Here is a 21,170-nt window from a genome sequence, read left to right on the forward strand (position 1 = left end):
AAAATGATACAAATCGAGAACTCAATTATTGTAGTGTACCCTAGCTTTTCATTTCCCGGGAATTAAAGTAGAGATTGCAAAGTGAAAAGCACGCCACCTATGATAAATTAAACGCCTTGGATAGCCGGAAGTCACAATACTTTCTTTTCGCCAAACTTGTTATTGGACCTTATAATCTTTAACTCTCGCACAAGTTCTTAAAACCAATATTAATGCAGGAGCAAGTTGCGACGAAGGTCAAAGAGTAAAGAATTAAAAATAATTGAAAAAAGGATTGAGTGTAAATAATCAAGAAAGTCATTCCACCCTTTGTCTGATCTCTTATTCAGAGAATTTGTAACAGTGAGGTCTGATCCACAAAGCCAATGCGATCCTCCTTAAGTCCAGTCTTGCCTGTTCCCCTACCCCCCTCACCCGCCCCCCCACCCGCTCCCCCCACCACCCGCCCCCTAGCAAACCAAGATTTTGGTCCAAGAGGGATGGTGAAGACCTCATTGTCTCCCAACCCTACTCTGCTTCTCAAAAAAAAAAAAAAAGGGAACGAAGAAGGCAAAGTGTGTGGGGTTAAGTCTTAATAAAAAGAAGTTCTGAAAACCTGACCTCTGCATCAAAGTCCTCAAATGAATAAGAAAAACTCGCAAAATTTTCTAGCTCAAGCATAACATTTCTCTCGAAGCGTTTATAATTGGTGTGTACATGCTTAAAAAAAGACTTTCGCGACTCCCTTCTGGTTCAGCAAAAGCTTGTTCGAGAAAACTAAATCAAAGCCATTTCATGGAGAGATAACTTAGCAAAGAGTAAATAGTGGCTCGGAAAAGGTCGCCCCTAGTATTTTTATTCCAAAGTCGGGGCAGTTGAGGCCAAGAGAGAACGAGAATACGACTACAACAAGAAAGTAACAAGATATGATTGATTTATCATCAAGATAAATTCAGCACGGAAATAAATTAAATGAAGTTTGACAAGAGAAGCCGTCTTTTACCTTCAATCTTTAATACAAATTGCAAATTAATCTCATTGAACAAGTCAATTGAATCAACTTGGGAACAGCTTAAAAAAGACTACAAGATTTCTTAGAATAAGCTGCCTTGATGATCTGCCTAGTTAAAAAATTAGTGTTAAAAAATACTCGAAACTTGGAAAAGGATAAGATATATGATAAAAAATTGGCACTGAAGAAATAACATAAAATAAATTAAGCAATTTGTGGCGATAAAAAATAAGAGACTAAACTTATCAGAAAAAAAAATTAAATAATTTCTCCCGAAAGCAACGCTCGTGATACTAATGATCCGTAAAACTAAAAAACTTTATGAGATCAGCACAAAGAAAACGATTAGCAATTTTAACGTCTAGCCAGGACAATTCTGATGAAATGCTAATGAAATCCTAATTATCTTAATGAAAAATTCAAGCACGGATAATTAAGGGTAGTCTCCTTTCAATCGTGAAAGATTAATTCTTCACGACGAGAGTCTCATCATTCACATATTCAATGATTCCTTTCAGGTGATTAGTCAACCAATTTACTATATCAATATTCTTCTAATGCATAACGTTTCAATTGTCCATGTAATTTTTTATAAAGAAAAATGTACTGCATTTTCTCGGACAAGCGCCTGGGAGCTTATTTAGCATTTCGGCTACAAAGGAGGGACGTTTATTAGAGGAAGGCGCTTATTCGAGAGAGGTTCTTATCAAGAAGCTAGAAACCTTTACTGAATCCACTCTTGTTGTCGCTCAAAATAGTTTAAAGTTTAGGGAAACAGAATAGAAGCTGTTGCTCCCTAAATACCCGATGGTCGTCTCTCAGGCTGGTGTCCGACGGTTTCCTCTTCATCTGAGTCCTTAAGAAGCAGAAAAAAAAAAAAAAGAAAAAACTATGAAAAACAATTCAGGCATTTGAATAGTTAGGGCGATGGTTAGAGTTAAACCCCCCAGTTAATTCAATCCCTGGATGTACGCAAAGCTTAGACTCTCCTCTGTGCTGCACCACAAAAAGCAGGGACTTGAAACTTTCATTACAGAACGTTTGAACATTTTAGTATCCTGTTACAAGGACTACTATACTTTATAGAATAATTGAGATACAACGAGTGCAAGGATTGGTCAAAAACCTGTCGTTTGTCGCTACGGTAAACCGATAGAAAATTGAGACTGTTAAATTTCGAAAAGCTTCGAAAATTCGGTAAACCCAAAGAAAATCGAAACATTTTAAGTTAACTCGAGATGGTGTTGAATAAAACCCTTAAGTGTTCTCCAAACATCCCAAGTGGGTTATCACACTGATAAAGAAATAGAACGGGTACGGTCCATTGGTAAAATTGGTACATTTTGGACTCTCCTATCACTGAGAGGGTAATCTAACAAAGTAACCGCGCACAGCAAGTTGTAACACAAAGGCCATCCAAAATGAAACTCTACGATATGTCTACTTACACTGCTCCATGACTGTTGGTCATCACTTGCCTCACAACACATGACAGTACCAGCAGACGTAGAGTTTATCCCATCCTTCATCTTCAACTTCTTGACACGAGCCCAAAGCTGACGATTTCTCTGAAACGTTGTTTTCGTATCAACATGTTAATTACTGCCAAGCTCAAGTTTTGATTCAACTTACATTCAGTGAGATGTACGTGATTTGAAAGCTTTCCTCGTGTTCTCCCAACATCCCAAGTGGGTTATAATGTCACAAACAGATAGAATGTGTAGCATATTGCTTAATATTAATGCAGTTTGGGGTATCATATCAAAAGGTGGTCTAACAAAGTAAACGCGTACAGCAAATCATAACACAAAGGCCATCCGACATGAAATTCTATGATATGTAAACTTACAGTGCTCCATGACTGTTCATCATTTCTTGCCTGACAACATCTTGATGTCCCAACAGACGAAAAGTCTCTCAAATCCTTTGGACTCAAGTTATTGACACGAGCCCGTAGCTGACGGTTTCTCTGAAACGTTGTTTTCAATTAAACATGTAAATACTTCCAATTCTAAGCTCAGGATTTGATTCAACTCAAATTCAGCGTCTGTTCCCACCTCCAGCAAAACAGTATTAATCATCACGACAGTGTGATTTCTCAAAGGAGAGGTAAGATCTAGAAAACAACTCATTTTTATCTCCTTCGTTAACACGTATACACTAAAATCTATTTCTAACCGCTGTTTCAGACTCTGAAAAGTAAACTTAAAAAAAAAAGAAAGAAAAAGCCTAGTAACCTGGCCGTGCACAAAAAAGGCGTGGTGCACGAAGGTACTGCTCATTTGAGGTAAAAAAAAGTTCTTTTGTGAAGTGCCTTATAATCTTTGAACATATCACTCTTAACAACTAAGAGTGACTTGCATCTTGTTTCTCCCTTCAGTATCACCTTTGAATCAAAGATGAACGTCAAAAGAAACAGAGGAAATGATCACCAACAAAACAAGTTCCTGATTAGATAGAATGAAATATATGAAGTTCGTATATTTTGAACTGCGGTATTAGATACGTATGATGCGCGATCCTCGCAGTAGATAGCGCTATTTAAGCAATAGCGAAAATCAGACCTGAAAAAAATCAGGCCTGTACGGGATTCGAACCACTGACCTCAGCGATACTAGTACAGCGCTTTACCAATTGAACTAACAAGCCAACTGGGAGCAGGCTGTTAAGTTGATTCGTAATAAACCTATGAAAGTGAGCGCTGCACTAGTATCGCAGAGGTCAGTGGTTCGAATCCCGTACAGGCTTGATTTTTTTCAGGTCTGATTTTCGCTATTGCTTAAATAGCGCTATCTACTGCGAGGATCGCGCATCATACGCAAGTTCCTGATTGTAAACAAATTCTCCTTGTCAGCGCCTTATTAAGAAATATAAGAAGGACAGTTTGGAGGATATGTATACCAACGCTAGGGCACGAAGTTAACATAACACCAATATAATTTGTAAGAGATGCGAGTCTAAGAACACATGTTATACAACTGTGACACCTCACCTTGCACAGATTTTTATTTCTTTCTTTAATTCTCCTTTCTCTATTGGTTTTTTCCACTGCGATTGAACGTTTCAAACTTTTTACTCTCTGCTTTTCTTTTGCCAACATACGTTTCAATTTCTTCACTGTATTGGTCTCAGCTTGCGAAAATGCTTGTAACGCTTCCTCTTGCATTCTTTTTTGGTACTCATCTCGACGTCTATTCAGCTCAACCGTTACAAATTGTATTACCTTTATTAAAAAAAAATTAAATATCACATCAGTTTCCTCTCTAAAATTCCCTCCCTTACTTCCTCTCTTAAAAACGTTGTTTACTTGTTTGATGATTGCGTGCCGATTCAGTGCAGCATTCCAGCCCCAACAACAACAAAAAAGAATGAGACAGACTCCATGTCTGAGTTGGTGTGTGGTGTGTGTTCACCACAGTTGTTTTCGTTCAGCCTGAATTCTTTTTAACAAAAAAGATATTAGGGGCATGACATTAAACAGTTTCATATTTTTGAATGAAATAAGGATTATGTGTGCTAAAGTGACGAGCAACTGCAGATTCTAACAAATTAAGTGTAGATAACATTTATTTCACTTAAAAGGTTGTTATAAATAAACCTAAGTAGCTCATGAGACGGACTTTGAATGAACATTTCAACCCCCTGATCCCCCCCCCAAAAAAACAGATAAACAAACAAAAAATAAATTAACACAGAAGCGCAGCTACATGTTTAACTTAACAAATCACATTTTCTTAACACATTTTACCTCACCACCATCTAGAGTTTTCTGATCTTGTTCTTCAATGTGCTGCAGACAGGTACAGGGTGTGATGATAAAATTTAAACATTTTCATTAAAAAACACATACAGGACTATGAACCTGTTTAACATACACATGTGTACAACAGAGATGTTTAGTCCGATGAAGTACAAAATATATGAATAGATAAATATCAATCTTGATATTTAAGAGTTGAGAAGAGCATTAATTACCAAAGTTACAGTTGTACAAGCACCACATGCAGAAAACCCCTGAGGGGCTGGTCATTTCAAGAAAGTTTAGCCAAAACTGTATTCTAAGCCATCTTCAATTTTTCCAATGATCCTTTTATCTTAACTTTTATTTTTTTGAACTGAGGCAATAAATGGGGCTAAAGCTAATAGTGGAAGGATATTTCTTTAATGAGATCAACCTCCTCAAAGAGAATCCCTGAGACCCAGCGCTTGTGTAAAACGGCTGTTTTGGGTCAGACAATGTCTAAATAACAAGCCCTTAAAAGTTTAGAACTGTTTCCCAATGAATCGCATAATATCAAGTGTTAAAAACAGTAAAGGGTGCTAGTTCTTAGGAATCTGCAGTGCTGATTTAGAGAGGGACAAGTTAATTTGAATTTATCAAGTGAGTTGATAATGTAAACTGGCCACCACAAAGGGTTTCCAAACCACTAGCCCTTGTCAGAGAAAAGGGCTAACACCACGTTAATGCTTGAAATTTCGGCATCTTATTTCTCAGTCATTCAAACAGCTATGCAAGAAAGTTAAGGAGAAGGAGAGGGAAGAGGAAATGGAAGAAAATGAGAGAAGCAAAGGGGAAAAGAGAAGAGAATAAGGAAGAAGGAAACAAATGGGAGGGAGAAGATGAAGGGGAAAAATAGCTCATTCCAAGCACTCAGTGAGAGGAGATGAACAAAATGGTCATGCAAAATATAGCATTTGCTGATTAATTAAGCTGGAACACAAAAGTATAAAAAGTTACACAGCTATTTCTCTGACAACTACAACCATCACATCTACTAACTTGTCATTTTTAGTGCTTCCACCCTTTTTGCTTGGTTTCCACTTATTGAGAAAAATATTGAAGGGAAAAGAAGTGGGGAGAGGGAAGAAGGCATTATGGAGAACAAAATGATGGAAGAAAAGGAGGTGGAGCTGTGAGAGATGTAAAATGTGAGGAATGGAAAGAACAACAATAAAGAGATTATAAGGAAGAGGAGAAAAGACAAAAGAAGTTGAAATGATCTTCTCATATCTTGTATTTCACCACAATGAAATGCTGTAGCTTAATAATCTTCATGACAATACCTGGATATTGGCCTGAAGTGGCTATATCCTGTTGGCATTACATCACAGTAAATAATGAATGGTTGCTGTCCACATGCTATCTATTGAGTAGCATTGCTCCCTTGGGACTTAGAAATGAATAACTCACCTCAACCCACTCAAAAAAAATCAATCAATAAATGAATCAAACCTCTAGTAATTTCCGAATCGACTCATTCTTCTCTAATTCTCTGGTACCACTTTCTTCCAAAAGTTGCTTAAACTGTTAAAAAAACAGTCACAAATTAAGCCAATGATAGAACATTCGGTACTTCTAACGAAACACAAAGTAATACATGAACACCTTTCATGACTGGTCATAGGGGAGGGACACACATTTAATGAAAATGTATCCTGTTCCAAAACCTATTAAGATTGGAGTTATATTTATCACATCAAGGCTTAGAACTCTAATTTGGCCACACGGGCCACACCAAGGACCCAGCATGAAAACCTTAGCACTATCCTTCTTCATAAAGGTAATATGATCTATAAACAGCCAATCATATTCAGAGAAAGGTAAACCATGGCTGAGGTTTATGATCAGCAGGGTTCAACTGATGTGAATTTAAATTAATAAAATCCAGATTTAATGATAAATACCTGGTCACGTGATGTCTGTGCATCTCGAAGGTTGTCAAGGACTTTGCTAAATTGCTGTTTGGAAATAAATATAAGTATAAGTAATTTTGTTCTGAACAATGCAGACGTAAAATGAAACTTGACATCTTGAAAAAGTGTGACTTAATGATTGAACAAAACATTGCAATATGTACTCTTTGTTCTTTTCCACTTTTTTCAGTATGTAGCTATTTTTCAAGTTACATTTAACTGTCTCTACATTGAATCTGGCGAAAAAAAACCAAGGCAGCACTTATTTTAAATATTACAGATACAATTAGGCATCAAAACAGGACTCTGTAGAAAGATCAAATGTATTTTTCTACTACAGATGGTAAAAACCATATCACCACCCTTAACTCAATGTATGCTGCAAGCATACATAAAGGTGAGACAACTAATAGACTCAAAAGTACTACCTGCTGAACCTGTTCATATTGACGAGAAAGCCAGTCAAATGCTTCAGTCTTTTTTCTTAATTCCTGAAACCAGAAATGAATGTTGAATTCAGATTTATATATGCCCCAAGGCCCAACTTCATTAAAATTTACCCTTTGGAAACCTATTATATTCATTTCTTGTACTTAGATTTGTACTTTAATTACTCAGGTTGAAAAGCATTTCCCATCCTGTACTTGTTTCCCATTGTCCAGAGTAAAATTGCATTAGATGCAAAATATTTTCAGGACATTAACATCTACATACCTCAGTAAGAAAAGAAGCATTTTGAAGTAAGGTACTGTTTTCCTGAGGAAAAAACAGTTACAGAGAATATTATTTTAAATGTTACATTACCCATTAGATTGTTATCAAGCAGTTTACACAAGAAATTCATTCCACAGTGATTATAGGTATCATTGATAGTCCTTAACCCAAGAAAAGAAGATTTATAGACTACCAGACATGAAGTGTCAGTACAGTGAAATTTGTTTTTATTTTTTATGATACAAACATCCAAAAGTTTGCAGCTTAAAGGCTTGACCTCATATCAATTTAAACTATAACATATATTTAACATATTGTAAAGTGAGAAATACATCTGTAAATAATTACCTTGTGTACTTCATTTTTCCTTTTTTCAATCTCACTTCCTTCTTTTACTTTCTGAGCCAGTTTTCCTTTTACTTCTTTATACTTGATTTTCCTGAGATTTAACTGTTGTTTCAACTTTATGACTTTCTTGCTTTCCTCCACATTCCTCTTCTCAAATTCTTCCTTATGCTTCTCTAGAACTGGGTCAACAAGATTGATAAGACAACAACACTTAAGTCATCCCCAATAAACACTACTTTTTTAACCAAATAATGTAAAATGGATATTAATATTTATACCAAAATAGCTGCATTTATTATTCCACTACTTTGTCATTTTACCAAATTCAATGCATGGGGAAAAAAAAAATGTGCCATTAACATTACTGTAGAACAAGGAAAAAATATCCCAAAAATGGCCCAGCTGAATGACAAATCAAATTTCTGTATCAACACTTGTACTATACTGACACACCAATTTTTCATAAAATAATGTTTCAAGATAAATACCTCAATCTTCGTTTCCAGAGCTTGCAACTTCGTTGCTTTCTTATTTAATTCCTGTGGAGAGGTGATATGACAATTAACATATATTCACAAAATGAGTCAGATCGAGAGACAGTAAGAAATTAACAATTATTATCTCACAAGAACATGTAATTCAAAACAATCAAAACAGACACCTTATTAAGCTCCTTGTTCTTCTTCTCTAAATTCTCACAATAAACCTATTTGTAAAAATAAAACAATACACTAACCTGCAAAATTCATGTTTACATCAGGTTTACAAAGAATTTACATTTTGATATCTGTATCATATTTTAGTATAATTTCAGAACTGAGCAAATAGTTTCCAGCAATCTGATTGGTCGAGCTGTTCCTTATATGATGCTATATAAACCGCTCCATGCAGTTTATATAAAATGTTAAAATAAAATGTTAATAAATGTTACTAAAATGTTATTAAATCTTTTAGAAATTTCTCTGTTGTTCAGTTCTGAAATTATACTAAAACAATTATTCGCCTCAGGTTCGGTGAATATTGTCAAATAATCCCCTTGACTTCATCTCGGGGATTATTCTATGATAATCACCTTGCCTTCGGCAAATAATAGTTAAATATTATTGCCTAAAACTTCCCTGAACAATGGACAATGTTAGAAAAGAGACTGTTTCATAAATTTAGTTTTAGCAGATCATTTAATAACAAACCTCTCTTGCCTTTGTAATTTCCTCACTTTCTGGGTTTACTGCTGTTTGCTGTCCCTAAAGGAAGAGGATACATACATGACAACAGTAACAACTACAAAGAATACTACTCCACATTGGATTTATAACCAAAAAAGAAGCTATTCAGCTTCAATTCCGGATCAAAAATTCCAATTTTGACCCCTCTTGAATAAATGCATGTACATACAGGGTTGGTGACTGTCAAAGGGTTTTCTCATGATATAGAGAAAAACTAGAGAACATACATGTAAATAGAGACTGGCAAACTGTTTAGAATTTTATCAAAACACACCCAAAATTTACACTCACCCCAAATCCTACAGGAAAGCTAGGATCCTGATATTCAGTGTTTTCGGCAGGTTTTCCATTTTCTTGCTGCATTGCAATTACCCTGTTACCTTGACACACGACACGAACAGCAGGGTGGTTTGGGGGATCCATGGAATGAGATATTGGAATCTTCATTGAGCTTGCTCCTTTGGGGGAAACTGGTCTTGGATCCTCTCTGAACATTCCCTCAGGTGGCAGGCCTCCAGAACTGATGGGCCTACTTGATGCATGCTCATTTTCACTTGTTTCTGCTTCTAATTCTCCCACAGTCAGTTGATGAGAAAAATTTTCAGTCAACCCTGCCAACTGGTCACTGGCATACCCTGCATCAATACAGTCACTTGCAATTACAGACCAATAATTAGGGTCAGTTTTGGTGGAAGTTTCATGGCCTTGTTCATCTGTGGAATTCTCCCCAACTTGTTTTCCTGAAGAAGCTAAGAAACAATAAGGATATACTGATAAATAATTCATAATATTATCAAACTAGTAAGCCTTTTTAACAACTTTCATTTCAGTGTCTATAAGTATTAGAAGTTCAGCAGACATTTTATAACCATTCTGATTTATTCACATAAATTACCTTAATTATACTTTTTAAGACACATTCTAGAATATTGTCAAAAATTAATCATATTCATCTTCCCTTTCTCTTTCTAAAAACCTCTTTGAACTCATTGAGATCAGAGCTGCACTTTGGTTATTTTGAAACTTAAAATGCGGGGGGGCTTATCTGATATTAGTAAGGTAATAAGTCAATTAAAACCTTTTTGAATGAACTGGATGATTTCAAAGCACTACTTTCAGGAAACTTTCTCCCTACAAATCTGAGAATTCTGAGTTCTATCATCAATTCAGATAACGTGAGGTAGTTTTAATTTGTAATTTGAGAATTTTCTCCCGTTGCTTAACATTTATCTCCCCTAAGTGAATCTCTTTGAATCAAACTTAGATGAGGTCTAGTCGTCATGGACAGTGAAAATCTGACCTACTACAGTGAAAACTTACCCTTACGAAAAAAGTGCCTATTTTATATCTATTTTATATCTATTTTTCAAACTATTTTCTACCCATTTTTTGTGTATTTTTTCTCTATTTTAAAGACTATTTGAAAGCTGTTTTTTAACTATTTGAAAGCTATTATTTTGAAACAAAAAATAGAAAAAAAATAGTCTGGTTGGCAAGTCATAACTGCTGTAAAAATAGCTTTAAAATAGAAAAATGCACATGCAATTCACTGATAAAATAGTATTAAAATAGCATTAATGAAATATTAGTTATAAGATAAAATAGACATAAAACAGGGATAAAATAGACAAAAACAAGGATAAAATAGACATAAAACAGGGATAAAATAGACAAAATAAGGATAAAATAGGCATAAAAACAGGGATAAAATAGGGAAAAAATCTAGTAAAATAGGATACAAATACATTTAAAATAGGTCCTAATGTATATGTCATGCAGGGTAAAAGGGTTTAAAATAGCGGTTCGAGTGTATGGATCCAGAATAAGGTGGCTATAAAATAGGTTGAAAGTAGGTGAAGATCAAAAAAGTATATCCCAATCCTCAGCCTAGGATTATCACTTTAGTGTGTTAAGTTGTAGCAACTTTCCCATTGCAAATGATTTAATGATCAATACTTCATATGTTTATGCAACAACCTCTCTCTAGACTAGATTGCATGCATTACAGGAAATTAAAAAAACATTGTCACTCAGAAAAGACTAAGTTTTAAACAATGCCATTAATTTACTCCAGTCTTCAATCTGTATCCAAAGGAAGTGACAACAAGTACTTTCAGTTTACATAGAAATGATAGAATACAAATTTTTCATAAAAATAGAAAACAGACTTAAAGTAGAATTAAATTTTAAAAAGCAAAGTTTGTCCTTGCATTTAGATAGCTACAGTGGCTTCCTCTTTGTGGTTTCCCCATGTTTCACTGTTTTCCTGTACTCTGAAATAAAAAAAAAACAACAGAAATGATCAATAACTGATATTTCATCCACCAGTAGGTAATTTACTTGTTAGAAAGATTAATTTGCTAAATAATTCCCTTATGACTATGGTTGCCTTGATGCAAAATGATGTAATTCACTAAATTGAACCGGTTTTGATAACTTTTCTGTACTGCTTCAGTAAAACTTATGGCTTAAATTCATACTTCTAGGGCAAAAATTAGTCAAGTTGATATAGTTCTATTATAAAGGCTTATAAAGCCAGCCAGTTACAAACATTACACCTTAACCTCTTAAGCAGAGATCCTTTCTCAGAGAGTCTGCTTTCGGGAAGCTCTACCATACAAAATTGTGCTATCTTACCACAATCCCAGTCATGCAAAGGCAGCTGCATAAAATTAATCTTACCTACAGAAAATCCTGGAATGGATCATTGAATTGACTTCAGTTCTCACGGTTAATTGTCTTAGCTCTGAATTCTTTGTGCTTTTTACTTTCAAGTCCAAGTTTTGCAACCATAGCAAAAGTCACATATACACATAAGAACAATTTCTATCGCAAGCACTCAGTATTGACTTAATAAAGACTCTTATTGCATCAGACACAAAAAGATGCACTTCTAATGTGGACTAAAATTGAGATTTTATGGGACAACCCTGACTGAGTAAATGTATGAGCGAATGCATCTTGGGACATAATCACCAACTTGGCAAAGTAGAGAGATGGAGAGAGTTTGGGATCAACATCACTAAGCATGCTCCCTCATCTTTGATTCTTACTTCAATTAATAGAAAAACAAACAATTCTTGTATGCCAGGTTTAAAAATCCAATTACAGTGATCTCGAATTTTAGAACAATTAAGAAAGAGCATGATGCAGGTATGGCGCGTTTTCAAATTAACGATCGAAGGTATAATTCTGTTGCCCCTCTTTCTATTTGAGAGGTGTTTAGGTTTCTCTTCTAGTGCATTAGTACAAGGGAGTCTGCAAACTCAAATTAAGTAAATGTTTACTTAGTTTATGGAAACAGATCACTCTATAAGCTTATATTTATAGCCATTGAAATGCAACAAACTTTGGGGCTTATTCTGACCACGAATCAAAAGCACCTTCACGTTTGAAATAAACTTGGAACTTTGTATAAATAAAAAACAGTTTCACTTACCTCTTTCACCATCTTGAATCAGTTGGTGTTGTTTGCCTTCTATTGTTGTTCTTTGTGTTGCTCATTGTGTCTAAGAGAGGCAAGAACTAAATAGAAAAGCCAAAATACCAACGGAACTCCACGCTTCTCCAATCGAGAGACAAGGTTCATTTCGCCCGCCAAAACTAAATTCCGTGTCCCGTATGTCACCATATAAAGAAAATTACAAGATCCCGTATATACGCCGACAGTACTAGATGTCAGCGGAGCGTGACAAAAAAAATGGCGGAAAAGAGTGAGGATCGTTCTTCGTCAAAAAAGCTAGAGAAGAAGAAACTTGCGTGGACCTTACAACCAGTATCTTTCTCAAACGGGACTAAAGATACCTCGAACAACCTTGCGACGTTGACCTCAGAACTTTCCGACGTCTACTGCTTTGCCTCGGACGGCCTCAGCACAGGGTCAATAATTTACTAATATGACGCTTCGCAACCGAACGACTTCACACATATGGAAACTGGTGAACCATCACTCAGTTTGTTAAGCCAGACCGCTGTTCCTTTTAAAAAAGGATTACTGTAAGACTTATTTCAGTCAATACAAAGATTATGATCATGAGCAGGGCGACAAATGCGACCCTTGGATAGACCTCTTAAGCCTTCAGAACATATTTTAATTTAGTGGTTTCAGTGTTAAAGAATCTGTGTAGAGAATTTTATGACCACAAAACTTGAAAACTTCCACCCAATGTTTTCAAATTTGAACCCATCTTTACTTTGTCAACACAGAAACTGTGACTTTAGAGTGCTGTATGTTAGTCAAGCTTGAATTCATGAATGAAATAGGTATAAAATAGGACAGGTTATTACACTTCACACCTAGTTGCTGTTTCAAATATTGTGGGTCTGAGATACTTTGAAGAAAATAAAATTAAAATAGACTATTTAATACCTATTTTGCAATGGATTAGAATCCACCTCAAAAAATAGAAATGAAACAGTCTATTCTATATCTATTTTGCAATTAGTCAACAATTTCTTTGATCAAATAGGATTGTGATAGCCTATTTTTTTCATATTTTTCAAAGGAAATGGCTTTAGCATGTCCTATCAGCAGAAAACAGAAATAAAACAGACTATTTGATCACTATTTTAGTGATGTAGAAAATAAAATATGATTAAAATAGTCTGTTTAGCTGGTTATTTTTCCACTCATTTTGAGAAAATAGAAATAAATACACCACCTTGTTCAACCTTGCCTTAAAATATGGTTAAAATAGTGGCTCTATTTTCCCTTTCAGCTAAAATAGGAATAAAATATAAGTCTGAGTAAATAAAATAGCACAAAAATAGAGGTGATAGCATTAAAATAGACATTAAATAGAAATAGAATAGGTTTGTTTTCGTAAGGGTTACCTTCCATCTCAATGACCACTGTAACAACCTTGAAAAAAACATTATAAGCGTATTAAAATCTTCATCCTCTATGAATACCCCTACAATAGACTGAATAGTGAGTGCACCAAAAGGCATTGCTGTCGATCTATCATAGTAAATCGTGTAGGTTGAAAGGAGGTCCAGATTGAAATGTAATCAAACTGCGTATTTCGATTTGACTTTTCTTCGTATTAGAATCACGATAAAAACAAACCTGTTTAAAATAATTTTCACCAAGATTCGCTGCAAACTGAAACATAGTTCGACGACTGAAACTGCAGACAAACTATTCTCTAGACAGGGGTACAATGAAGGGTCGACGGGGGAACTTGGATGGGTCCAACTTGTGAAGTATCGACGCGAAACCCTCGTGAAATTTAACATTCAGAAAGCGAGATTTTCCCATTTTCGTCACTCATTCACTTCTATATAAACAGTGTCCCCTGCTGGCAGTATTAGCAGTAGCATTTAACGTAAAGACCTTAAAAATTCAATTATAATTCTTTCAGAGTGAAAGTCGTGGAAAACAGAAGTCTAAGACAAAGCGAAAGTGCATGAGTTCCAACTTCGGATCACTTTAACGTAAAGATCACTGAAACTCATAGATAAGAGGAGCTTTACACATACCTGAATCAAGAATAAAAGGGTTTTCCTTGTTCAAAGAGAATTGCGCAAGAAGTTTGAAAACTTTCACCTGATAAAGAAGTGATAGCGACAAAGTACGTTCAACCAAAGCAAACGCAGTCCCTTGTTCTGTTTCGTTCTGTTTTGGTTCTAATTAATCGGCTGTCAGGTGACTCGTTCCCGCGCCGCCGCTGACACAATGTGATATGTAATGTGATACAATGGGCAATCATATCCTGTGATTTATAGAGCGACACCCGGCTTGGGACTGGTTAAGAGACTCCGTTGCAATTATAAGTGCTCATTCAAGGAGTCAGGATAAGTAGAAAATTTGACTAGTATGAGCAACTTCCAACTGATCTCAGGAAAACATGCTATTCGCAATCATTGCGAACCGGATTATTGGCCTCTCACATTACTTTCCTTGAAGTTCTATCGTTCCTTCGTGTGATCGCATCGTTCTTCTAACTAAACGAGGAAGAGCAACTTGCTACATAAATATGAAAGCGACTTTCGGCCAAAGGATGCGTTATTGTTCCCGCTTTATTTGCAGTCTTGCCTTACTTTTTTCGTCATTTTTCGACTTGCGACTTTAATGACAACATTTTGCCCACATCACAACTGCTTTATTCTCTTTAATAGCTGAAGATCATTGATTATGGTTCGTCGGCATATAATTATATATTTTTGACGCTTCGCTGATCTGCCGGAGGTGAGATCGACTGAGAGGTTAAGAGCAAATGTTATCAACGGTCAAACATAGTGGCAACAGCCAAAAAAATCGATTCGGCTCATATTCTCAAGTTAGGTAGGCCTTATGGTGAAACAAAGCACTGCTTACTTCGTTTTGGCTGAATATCGATTTATTTTCGAGAAAATCGATAATAACTGAATTTCGACCAAATGCCGCTCTTGGAGCTCAAAATTTCAGACAAATCTCGGAGCGTCGCGCCACGCCACGAATTGAAAACGCTTGGACCGATAAACACTACCAAATGTTGAAAAACAACATCAATACATTTGTTCACAGCAATTTGATCAATTCTTGATAGTTTTTTTTACACAACGTAATTGACTTTAACCGACCTTCTTCTAGCAAGATTAAAAATAGGTCAAAAGTAGCCCGTTGTTTAACTATGTGCTATACAAAATAATCGACTGAAAATCTGGCTTTTGGAAGGCGAAGTGTGGGTCTTTTCGACCTCCAAAGGATTTTTTGGGGAAATGATTCAGTGCGATTTAATCAAATTTTGAAGTTGGATAAATTGGGCTGATTTGACGGTGCCGTCAGTTGTTCGAAAATGTTCACATTCACACGCGAGCTCAATTGTTTCGCATTTTACATCCAATCTACAGCTTGTTTAACATAGAATCCAATGGAAACCCAATAATTTTTAAAAAGTGAAATAAATAAATAAATTAATTTTTTAAAAGTGGTTTTCATTCTAAAAATATCTTGTTCGCTCCATTCGCTAGATATTGACACCTGACTTTGAAAGGGTTTCCATCGTTTGCGCACTGGCGTGGCGCACAAAAATACAAAACATCTGGTTTCGCCCAGTGATTTAGTGGCTTTAGCTATGTGATTCAAGAAAAATTCATGAGGTACAATTAAAATTGTCGACGGTTCAAACGTGAGCGACTTACCTTGCTTTCCATTCCCCGCTTAACAATGACAGTTCTGACAGTTGACTTTAAAATGGCTTTCTTAAGGGCGCGCGTACGGAATAAAAACAAACAATAACATTGCCGTTTTAATTTCTTGTTTTCTCATTTTTATTCAGTCATGCGATTCAAGAAAAATTCACTTCCTGACGAGTGAATTCCACGTTAAATTTCACGCGAAAAAAGCAATGAGTGCGATATCGGTTTTTCGCGTGAAATTTAACGTGGAATTCACTCGTCAGGCAGTGAATTTTTCTATAATATCATCTTACCGTCCATACGAGGGGATTGCAGTCCTAAAATTGTTGCATTGCTCTCTTAATTGCAATAGCAATAGAACTTGGCAGGATAGTCAACACATCCTGATAATGATTGTTTACAAAGCATATCTCGGGGTTTCTCTATTCCCATTTCGTTGAAATACTTCGCGTAAGAGATCTTTGTTTAAATATAAGTCTACAACCGAACCGTGAACCAAATGTAAGCGGAATATTGCTAGTTCAGAAACATGTTTCTCGCCTGCAGAATAACGCTATTTAATTCAAAATGAGGTTCACTGAAATAAAACGCAAAAATAAAACATTGGACAATGAAGCACGTGGCTACAGGAACTAAGGTCGTTTGTTATATATACGAAACAGGAGCAAACAATTATCTAACTCCGATCATAATTTAATGTATCATAATTGAAAGTTTCATGGTACTTCGGGGGATAAAGCTCATTTTAGGACAAAAAAAGAGCGAAAGATCTGCAAAGGGCATAGCCCATCATACATCACTGCAGATGTGCGGCAAAGAAAAGTGTAGTGTTTGAATATTTGTTTATTTAAAGGAAGTTTTATAAGGGTCAAACCTGGAAAACCACAACTTTCGCTAAAATGTTTGTACAATCCAACGTTCAACAACTTTATATTTCTACTACTTTTTCTCCAGAGACTACTGTGCATTGTTAAGTTACTCGTGCCGGTGGAAAGACTACACGTTCACATTTTTCACACCCACCTTTTCCCGGCAGCGGTCCCAAAAAAGCTCACATCTGGAAATAAAACCATTTCTCTGTATCTCGGAACTCAAGAAACGCTTCGAGTAATCATTGCACCAGCTGACACAGCAGACTCGAGTGCGAGTCGGTATACCTACATCAAATACTTGCCGGCATTTTGGAGACAGTGGCTTTTAAAAATCAACTCAACTAGTTAGTTATTTAGTATTCTTGCCCAAGAAGGTAGCCAAGTAGTGATCTATCCCCCTCAAATATGGTCGGGCCCAAAGCCATCAATGCATTATATGACGAAATATTATAGAGCGTGGCTGATGCGTAATGAAAAGAAAAACATAAGCCTGTTGTCTGGTCAGACCAGAATGTTCACGCCTATCGGGAAAAGATTAACATCTAGATTTAACCAGAAAAAAGAAAGTAAACAAACCCATGTTGTGCCTATCTCCTTAAATCTTTTTTTCCAAGATAATAGATTTAACAAGTGAATGACTACTTCTTATAGAAGTCCAAAGCCATACAATGCATCATATGGCGATATATTATTGAGTGTGGTTTGATATAAAACAAATGAACGTTATGCCAACCAGTCACGTTCTCTTGCGCTCCGTCTTATTTTCCTGTTTTCTACTCAAATTAAGACCTCCTAGGGAAATTGACGATGTACAGAGGTGTGTAAGCACCCAGAGCTTCGTCTTGGACTACCTGAAGGAAGAAAGTCTCTACCATGGCTCTGCGAATGAATGTTTCTTGCCGTGCTTTCTTTCAAGTTGGGATCATCAAAACTCCTGCACATGGGATATTTGCATATGTTTGAGCGTGTACGATACTCCCAGAGAAACAAACAACAAAGCTCCTTCCGTCCCTGAGGAACACAACAACAACAAAGCCTGTCTCATTATCTACGCCAAGCGAAGCAAACGATCTCGCCGCCCTTGCTTATATTATATAAATTGTTGTGCATGCTTTTGTCCTTCTCTTATACGCTGTGGAGACATAGAAGCAAACCCAGGCCCAAAGAAGTCGCAATAATGTCAAGAATGTGAGCAGACCTTACGGAAAAATCAGAAGCATACAAAATGCAAATTGACTTGCCTTACCGTAAATTGTCAAAGCATCAAGAACAAAGTCGCCGATATTGCTGCAATCGTCGATCAATACAAACCAGATATAATTCTCGGCAATGAGTCCTGGCTATACCCAGATATTGAGAACAGCAAAATCTTCCCAGATAATTATAACATCTATCGAAAAGACCGCATATCTGACAACCATGGTGGCGTTTTCCAAGCAGTGAAGAAAGACATTATCGTTACTCATCGTGATGATTTGAATACGGACTGTGAGATTATTTGGACCCAATGTCAGATCCAAAATAAAAGATCAAAATCTCTATTCTTCGCTTCCTTCTACCGCCCAAATAAGACCGATATAAACAGTCTACATGAATTTGACTCATCTTTATTCAAATTAGGCGATAGATTAAATACTAGCAATGTAATCGTGGGGGGAGATTTCAACGCCCCGGACCTTAAATGGAACGACCTTAAACTGACAAATTGCTCCTTCAATTCTGAACAGTTACTTGAAATCATCGATGAACATGGACATACCCAACTAGTAAACGAACCTACTAGAGATGATAACATTCTCGATCTTGTGTTGACAAATAATGTCAATATCAAACAACAAGTATATATGAAATACATATATATGAACTGCGGTTATGAAACGTATATGTGCACGATCCTTCACAGTAAAGCACTATTTAAGCAATAGTGAAAATCAGACCTGAAAAAAAATTCAGGCCTGTACGGGATTCGAACCACTGACCTCTGCGATACTAGTGCAGCGCTCTACCAATTGAGCTAACAAGCCAACTGGGAGCAGGCCATCAAATTAATTCGATATAAACCCGTAGATGATAAATCAAACAAGTATATATGAAATACATATATATGAACTGCGGTCATTAACAATGTTATATGAACTGCGGTCATTAACAATGTTAGGGTAATCCTGGGAATAAGCGATCACAATATGGTTCTTTTTGAAGTGAACCTGGCATGTAGAAAGAAAAAGCCAGTAAGACGCAAGCTTTATATGAGGAAAAGGGCAGATACCACCCGTATAAAGAAAGAATTACAAGACTTTGCGAACGACTTTGTAGAAGTGAAGAACGAATCCGTAGACACAAAGTGGAATATATTTCAACAAAGACTCACAGGAATTATGGATTCCTGTATACCACACAAGTTTACTACCTCACGCTATAACCTACCGTAGTTTAATCGTAGCTTGAGAAGACAGACAAGGAAAAAGCAAAGGCTATACAACAGAGTGAAGAAATCTGGAAGCCAATCCGATTGGAATAAATTTAAATTATTCAGGAAACAACTACATAAGAACTTGAATGAGTCCAGGAACAATTATCTTTCTGACTCTCTGGGTGATTCCATTAAACAAAACCCAAATGCTTTATGGTCACACATCAAAAAACTAGGAAGAGAGGGTACAGATACCCAGGACCTCAAAGTTAGAAATGAAGTGTTTATCGAACCGAGAGCTAAGGCCGAAGTGCTAAATAGCCAGTTCTCTAGTGTTTTCAACAATGAAGAATCAGAGAATATCCCAGACCTTGGCGAAAGCCCTATCCCGACTATTGGAACAATAAAAATCACAACCCGTGGAGTTGAAAAGCAACTTAGTGAGTTGAAGGTAAATAAAGCGTATGGCCCGGATGGAATTCCACCCTGGTTTTTAAAGGAAAATGCCTATGAAATATCACAGGTCCTTACTGACATATATCAAGTTTGTATTCATACCGGAACTGTGCCTATCCAATGGAAACACGCCAACGTATGCGCTATTCAAAAGAAAGGAAAGAAATCGGATCCTTCAAATTATAGGCCCGTGTCACTTACCTGCATTGCATCAAAGGTACTTGAGCATGTTGTACATAGCCATGTTATGAAGCATCTTTCACGATATAGGGTGCTCACTGATTGTCAACATGGCTTTAGAGCGAAACGATCAACAGAAACACAGCTCATATGTACCACTCATGACATAGCAAGTGCTATCCAGTCTAACAAATCAATTCACGCCGCAATCCTTGATTTTTCAAAAGCATTCCACAAAGTTCCCCATCGCCGACTCTTGAAGAAACTTGATTATTACGGAATTCGTGGCCCACTACTTAACTGGTTTGAATCGTTCCTAACACAGCGTACCCAATCAGTGGCAATTGAGGGGGCATCATCTGCCCCTGTAGTTACGACATCTGGTGTTCCCCAAGGAACAGTCTTAGGACCGCTACTGTTCTTAATGTATATAAATGACTTACCTGATACTCTTAAATCTACTGTTAGACTTTTTGCTGATGATGCATTGTTATATGGGACAATTTGTTGTGATAAAGACACAGCCGATCTCCAAGAGGACCTGTTTAGATTACAAGACTGGCAACAAACGTGGAAGATGGAATTTAATCCTTCAAAGTGTAAGATCATGTGTTTTACAACCAAGAGAGATCCAACAAAGCGAGAATACGTATTCTGTGGACAAATCCTAGAAGAAGTGGAAACTCACCCTTATCTGGGGGTAATGCTCGATAACAAAATGAGGTGGTCACCACACATTGAAACAATCACATCTGGAGCAAATAAGGTCCTGGGACTTATCAAGCGAAACCTGTGGAATTGTCCAAAGTCAGTGAAAGAAACCGTGTATATGACACTTGTGAGGCCAAAACTCCAGTATGCCTGTAGCGCATGGGACCCACATTACCAGAAAGATAGAGTCGCTCTAGAAAGGGTACAGCGGAAAGCAGCTCGCTTTGTCACTGGAAATTACGATCGAACAACGAGCGTGACGGAAATGCTGCAAGACCTACAGTGGGACACACTTGAAACAATGAGAAGACATGCAAGGCTCTCCACTATGTACAAGATGTGCCAAGGCCTCCTAGATGGGGATTGGGGGGATTATTTGATATCAAACAAAGAAAAGAGAACCCGAGGAAGCCATGATTTTACATTTATTGTACCGAAAGGAC

General features: G+C 36.6%; 1 protein-coding gene across 1 annotated transcript; it reads right to left on the reverse strand.

Annotated features, from left to right (window-relative positions):
* Positions 1–971: 971 nt before the first annotated feature.
* LOC148740920 (uncharacterized) lies at positions 972–14,638 on the reverse strand. Its single transcript, XM_088759516.1, has 18 exons — positions 14,455–14,638; positions 13,807–13,834; positions 11,656–12,950; positions 11,198–11,246; positions 9,265–9,722; positions 8,938–8,991; positions 8,403–8,453; positions 8,193–8,286; positions 7,748–7,926; positions 7,400–7,441; positions 7,114–7,176; positions 6,677–6,730; positions 6,225–6,296; positions 4,740–4,781; positions 3,984–4,214; positions 2,841–2,960; positions 2,440–2,559; positions 972–1,847 (listed from the first exon to the last, which is right to left on the reverse strand). Exons 4-18 carry the CDS (start codon positions 11,223–11,225, stop codon positions 1,788–1,790), a joined length of 1,668 nt encoding a protein of 555 aa, XP_088615642.1. The 5' UTR covers positions 11,226–11,246; positions 11,656–12,950; positions 13,807–13,834; positions 14,455–14,638; the 3' UTR covers positions 972–1,787.
* Between the last annotated feature and the right edge of the window lie 6,532 nt (positions 14,639–21,170).

The sequence above is a fragment of the Stylophora pistillata genome, chromosome 1, assembly GCF_964205215.1.
Source record: "Stylophora pistillata chromosome 1, jaStyPist1.2, whole genome shotgun sequence".
Classification (NCBI taxonomy): domain Eukaryota; kingdom Metazoa; phylum Cnidaria; class Anthozoa; order Scleractinia; family Pocilloporidae; genus Stylophora; species Stylophora pistillata.

Bases quoted from the DNA above. Each gene is read 5' to 3' on its own strand.
- LOC148740920 (XM_088759516.1), bottom strand. From the start codon at position 11,225: ATGGGGAAACCACAAAGAGGAAGCCACT. The intron at 8,287-8,402 runs GTTTTGATTGTT...ACCTCTCCACAG, and splicing joins AGGAGCTTAATAAGGTGTCT to GAATTAAATAAGAAAGCAAC. The intron at 7,927-8,192 runs GTATAGTACAAG...TTGTTGACCCAG, and splicing joins TATGAAAAATTGGTGTGTCA to TTCTAGAGAAGCATAAGGAA.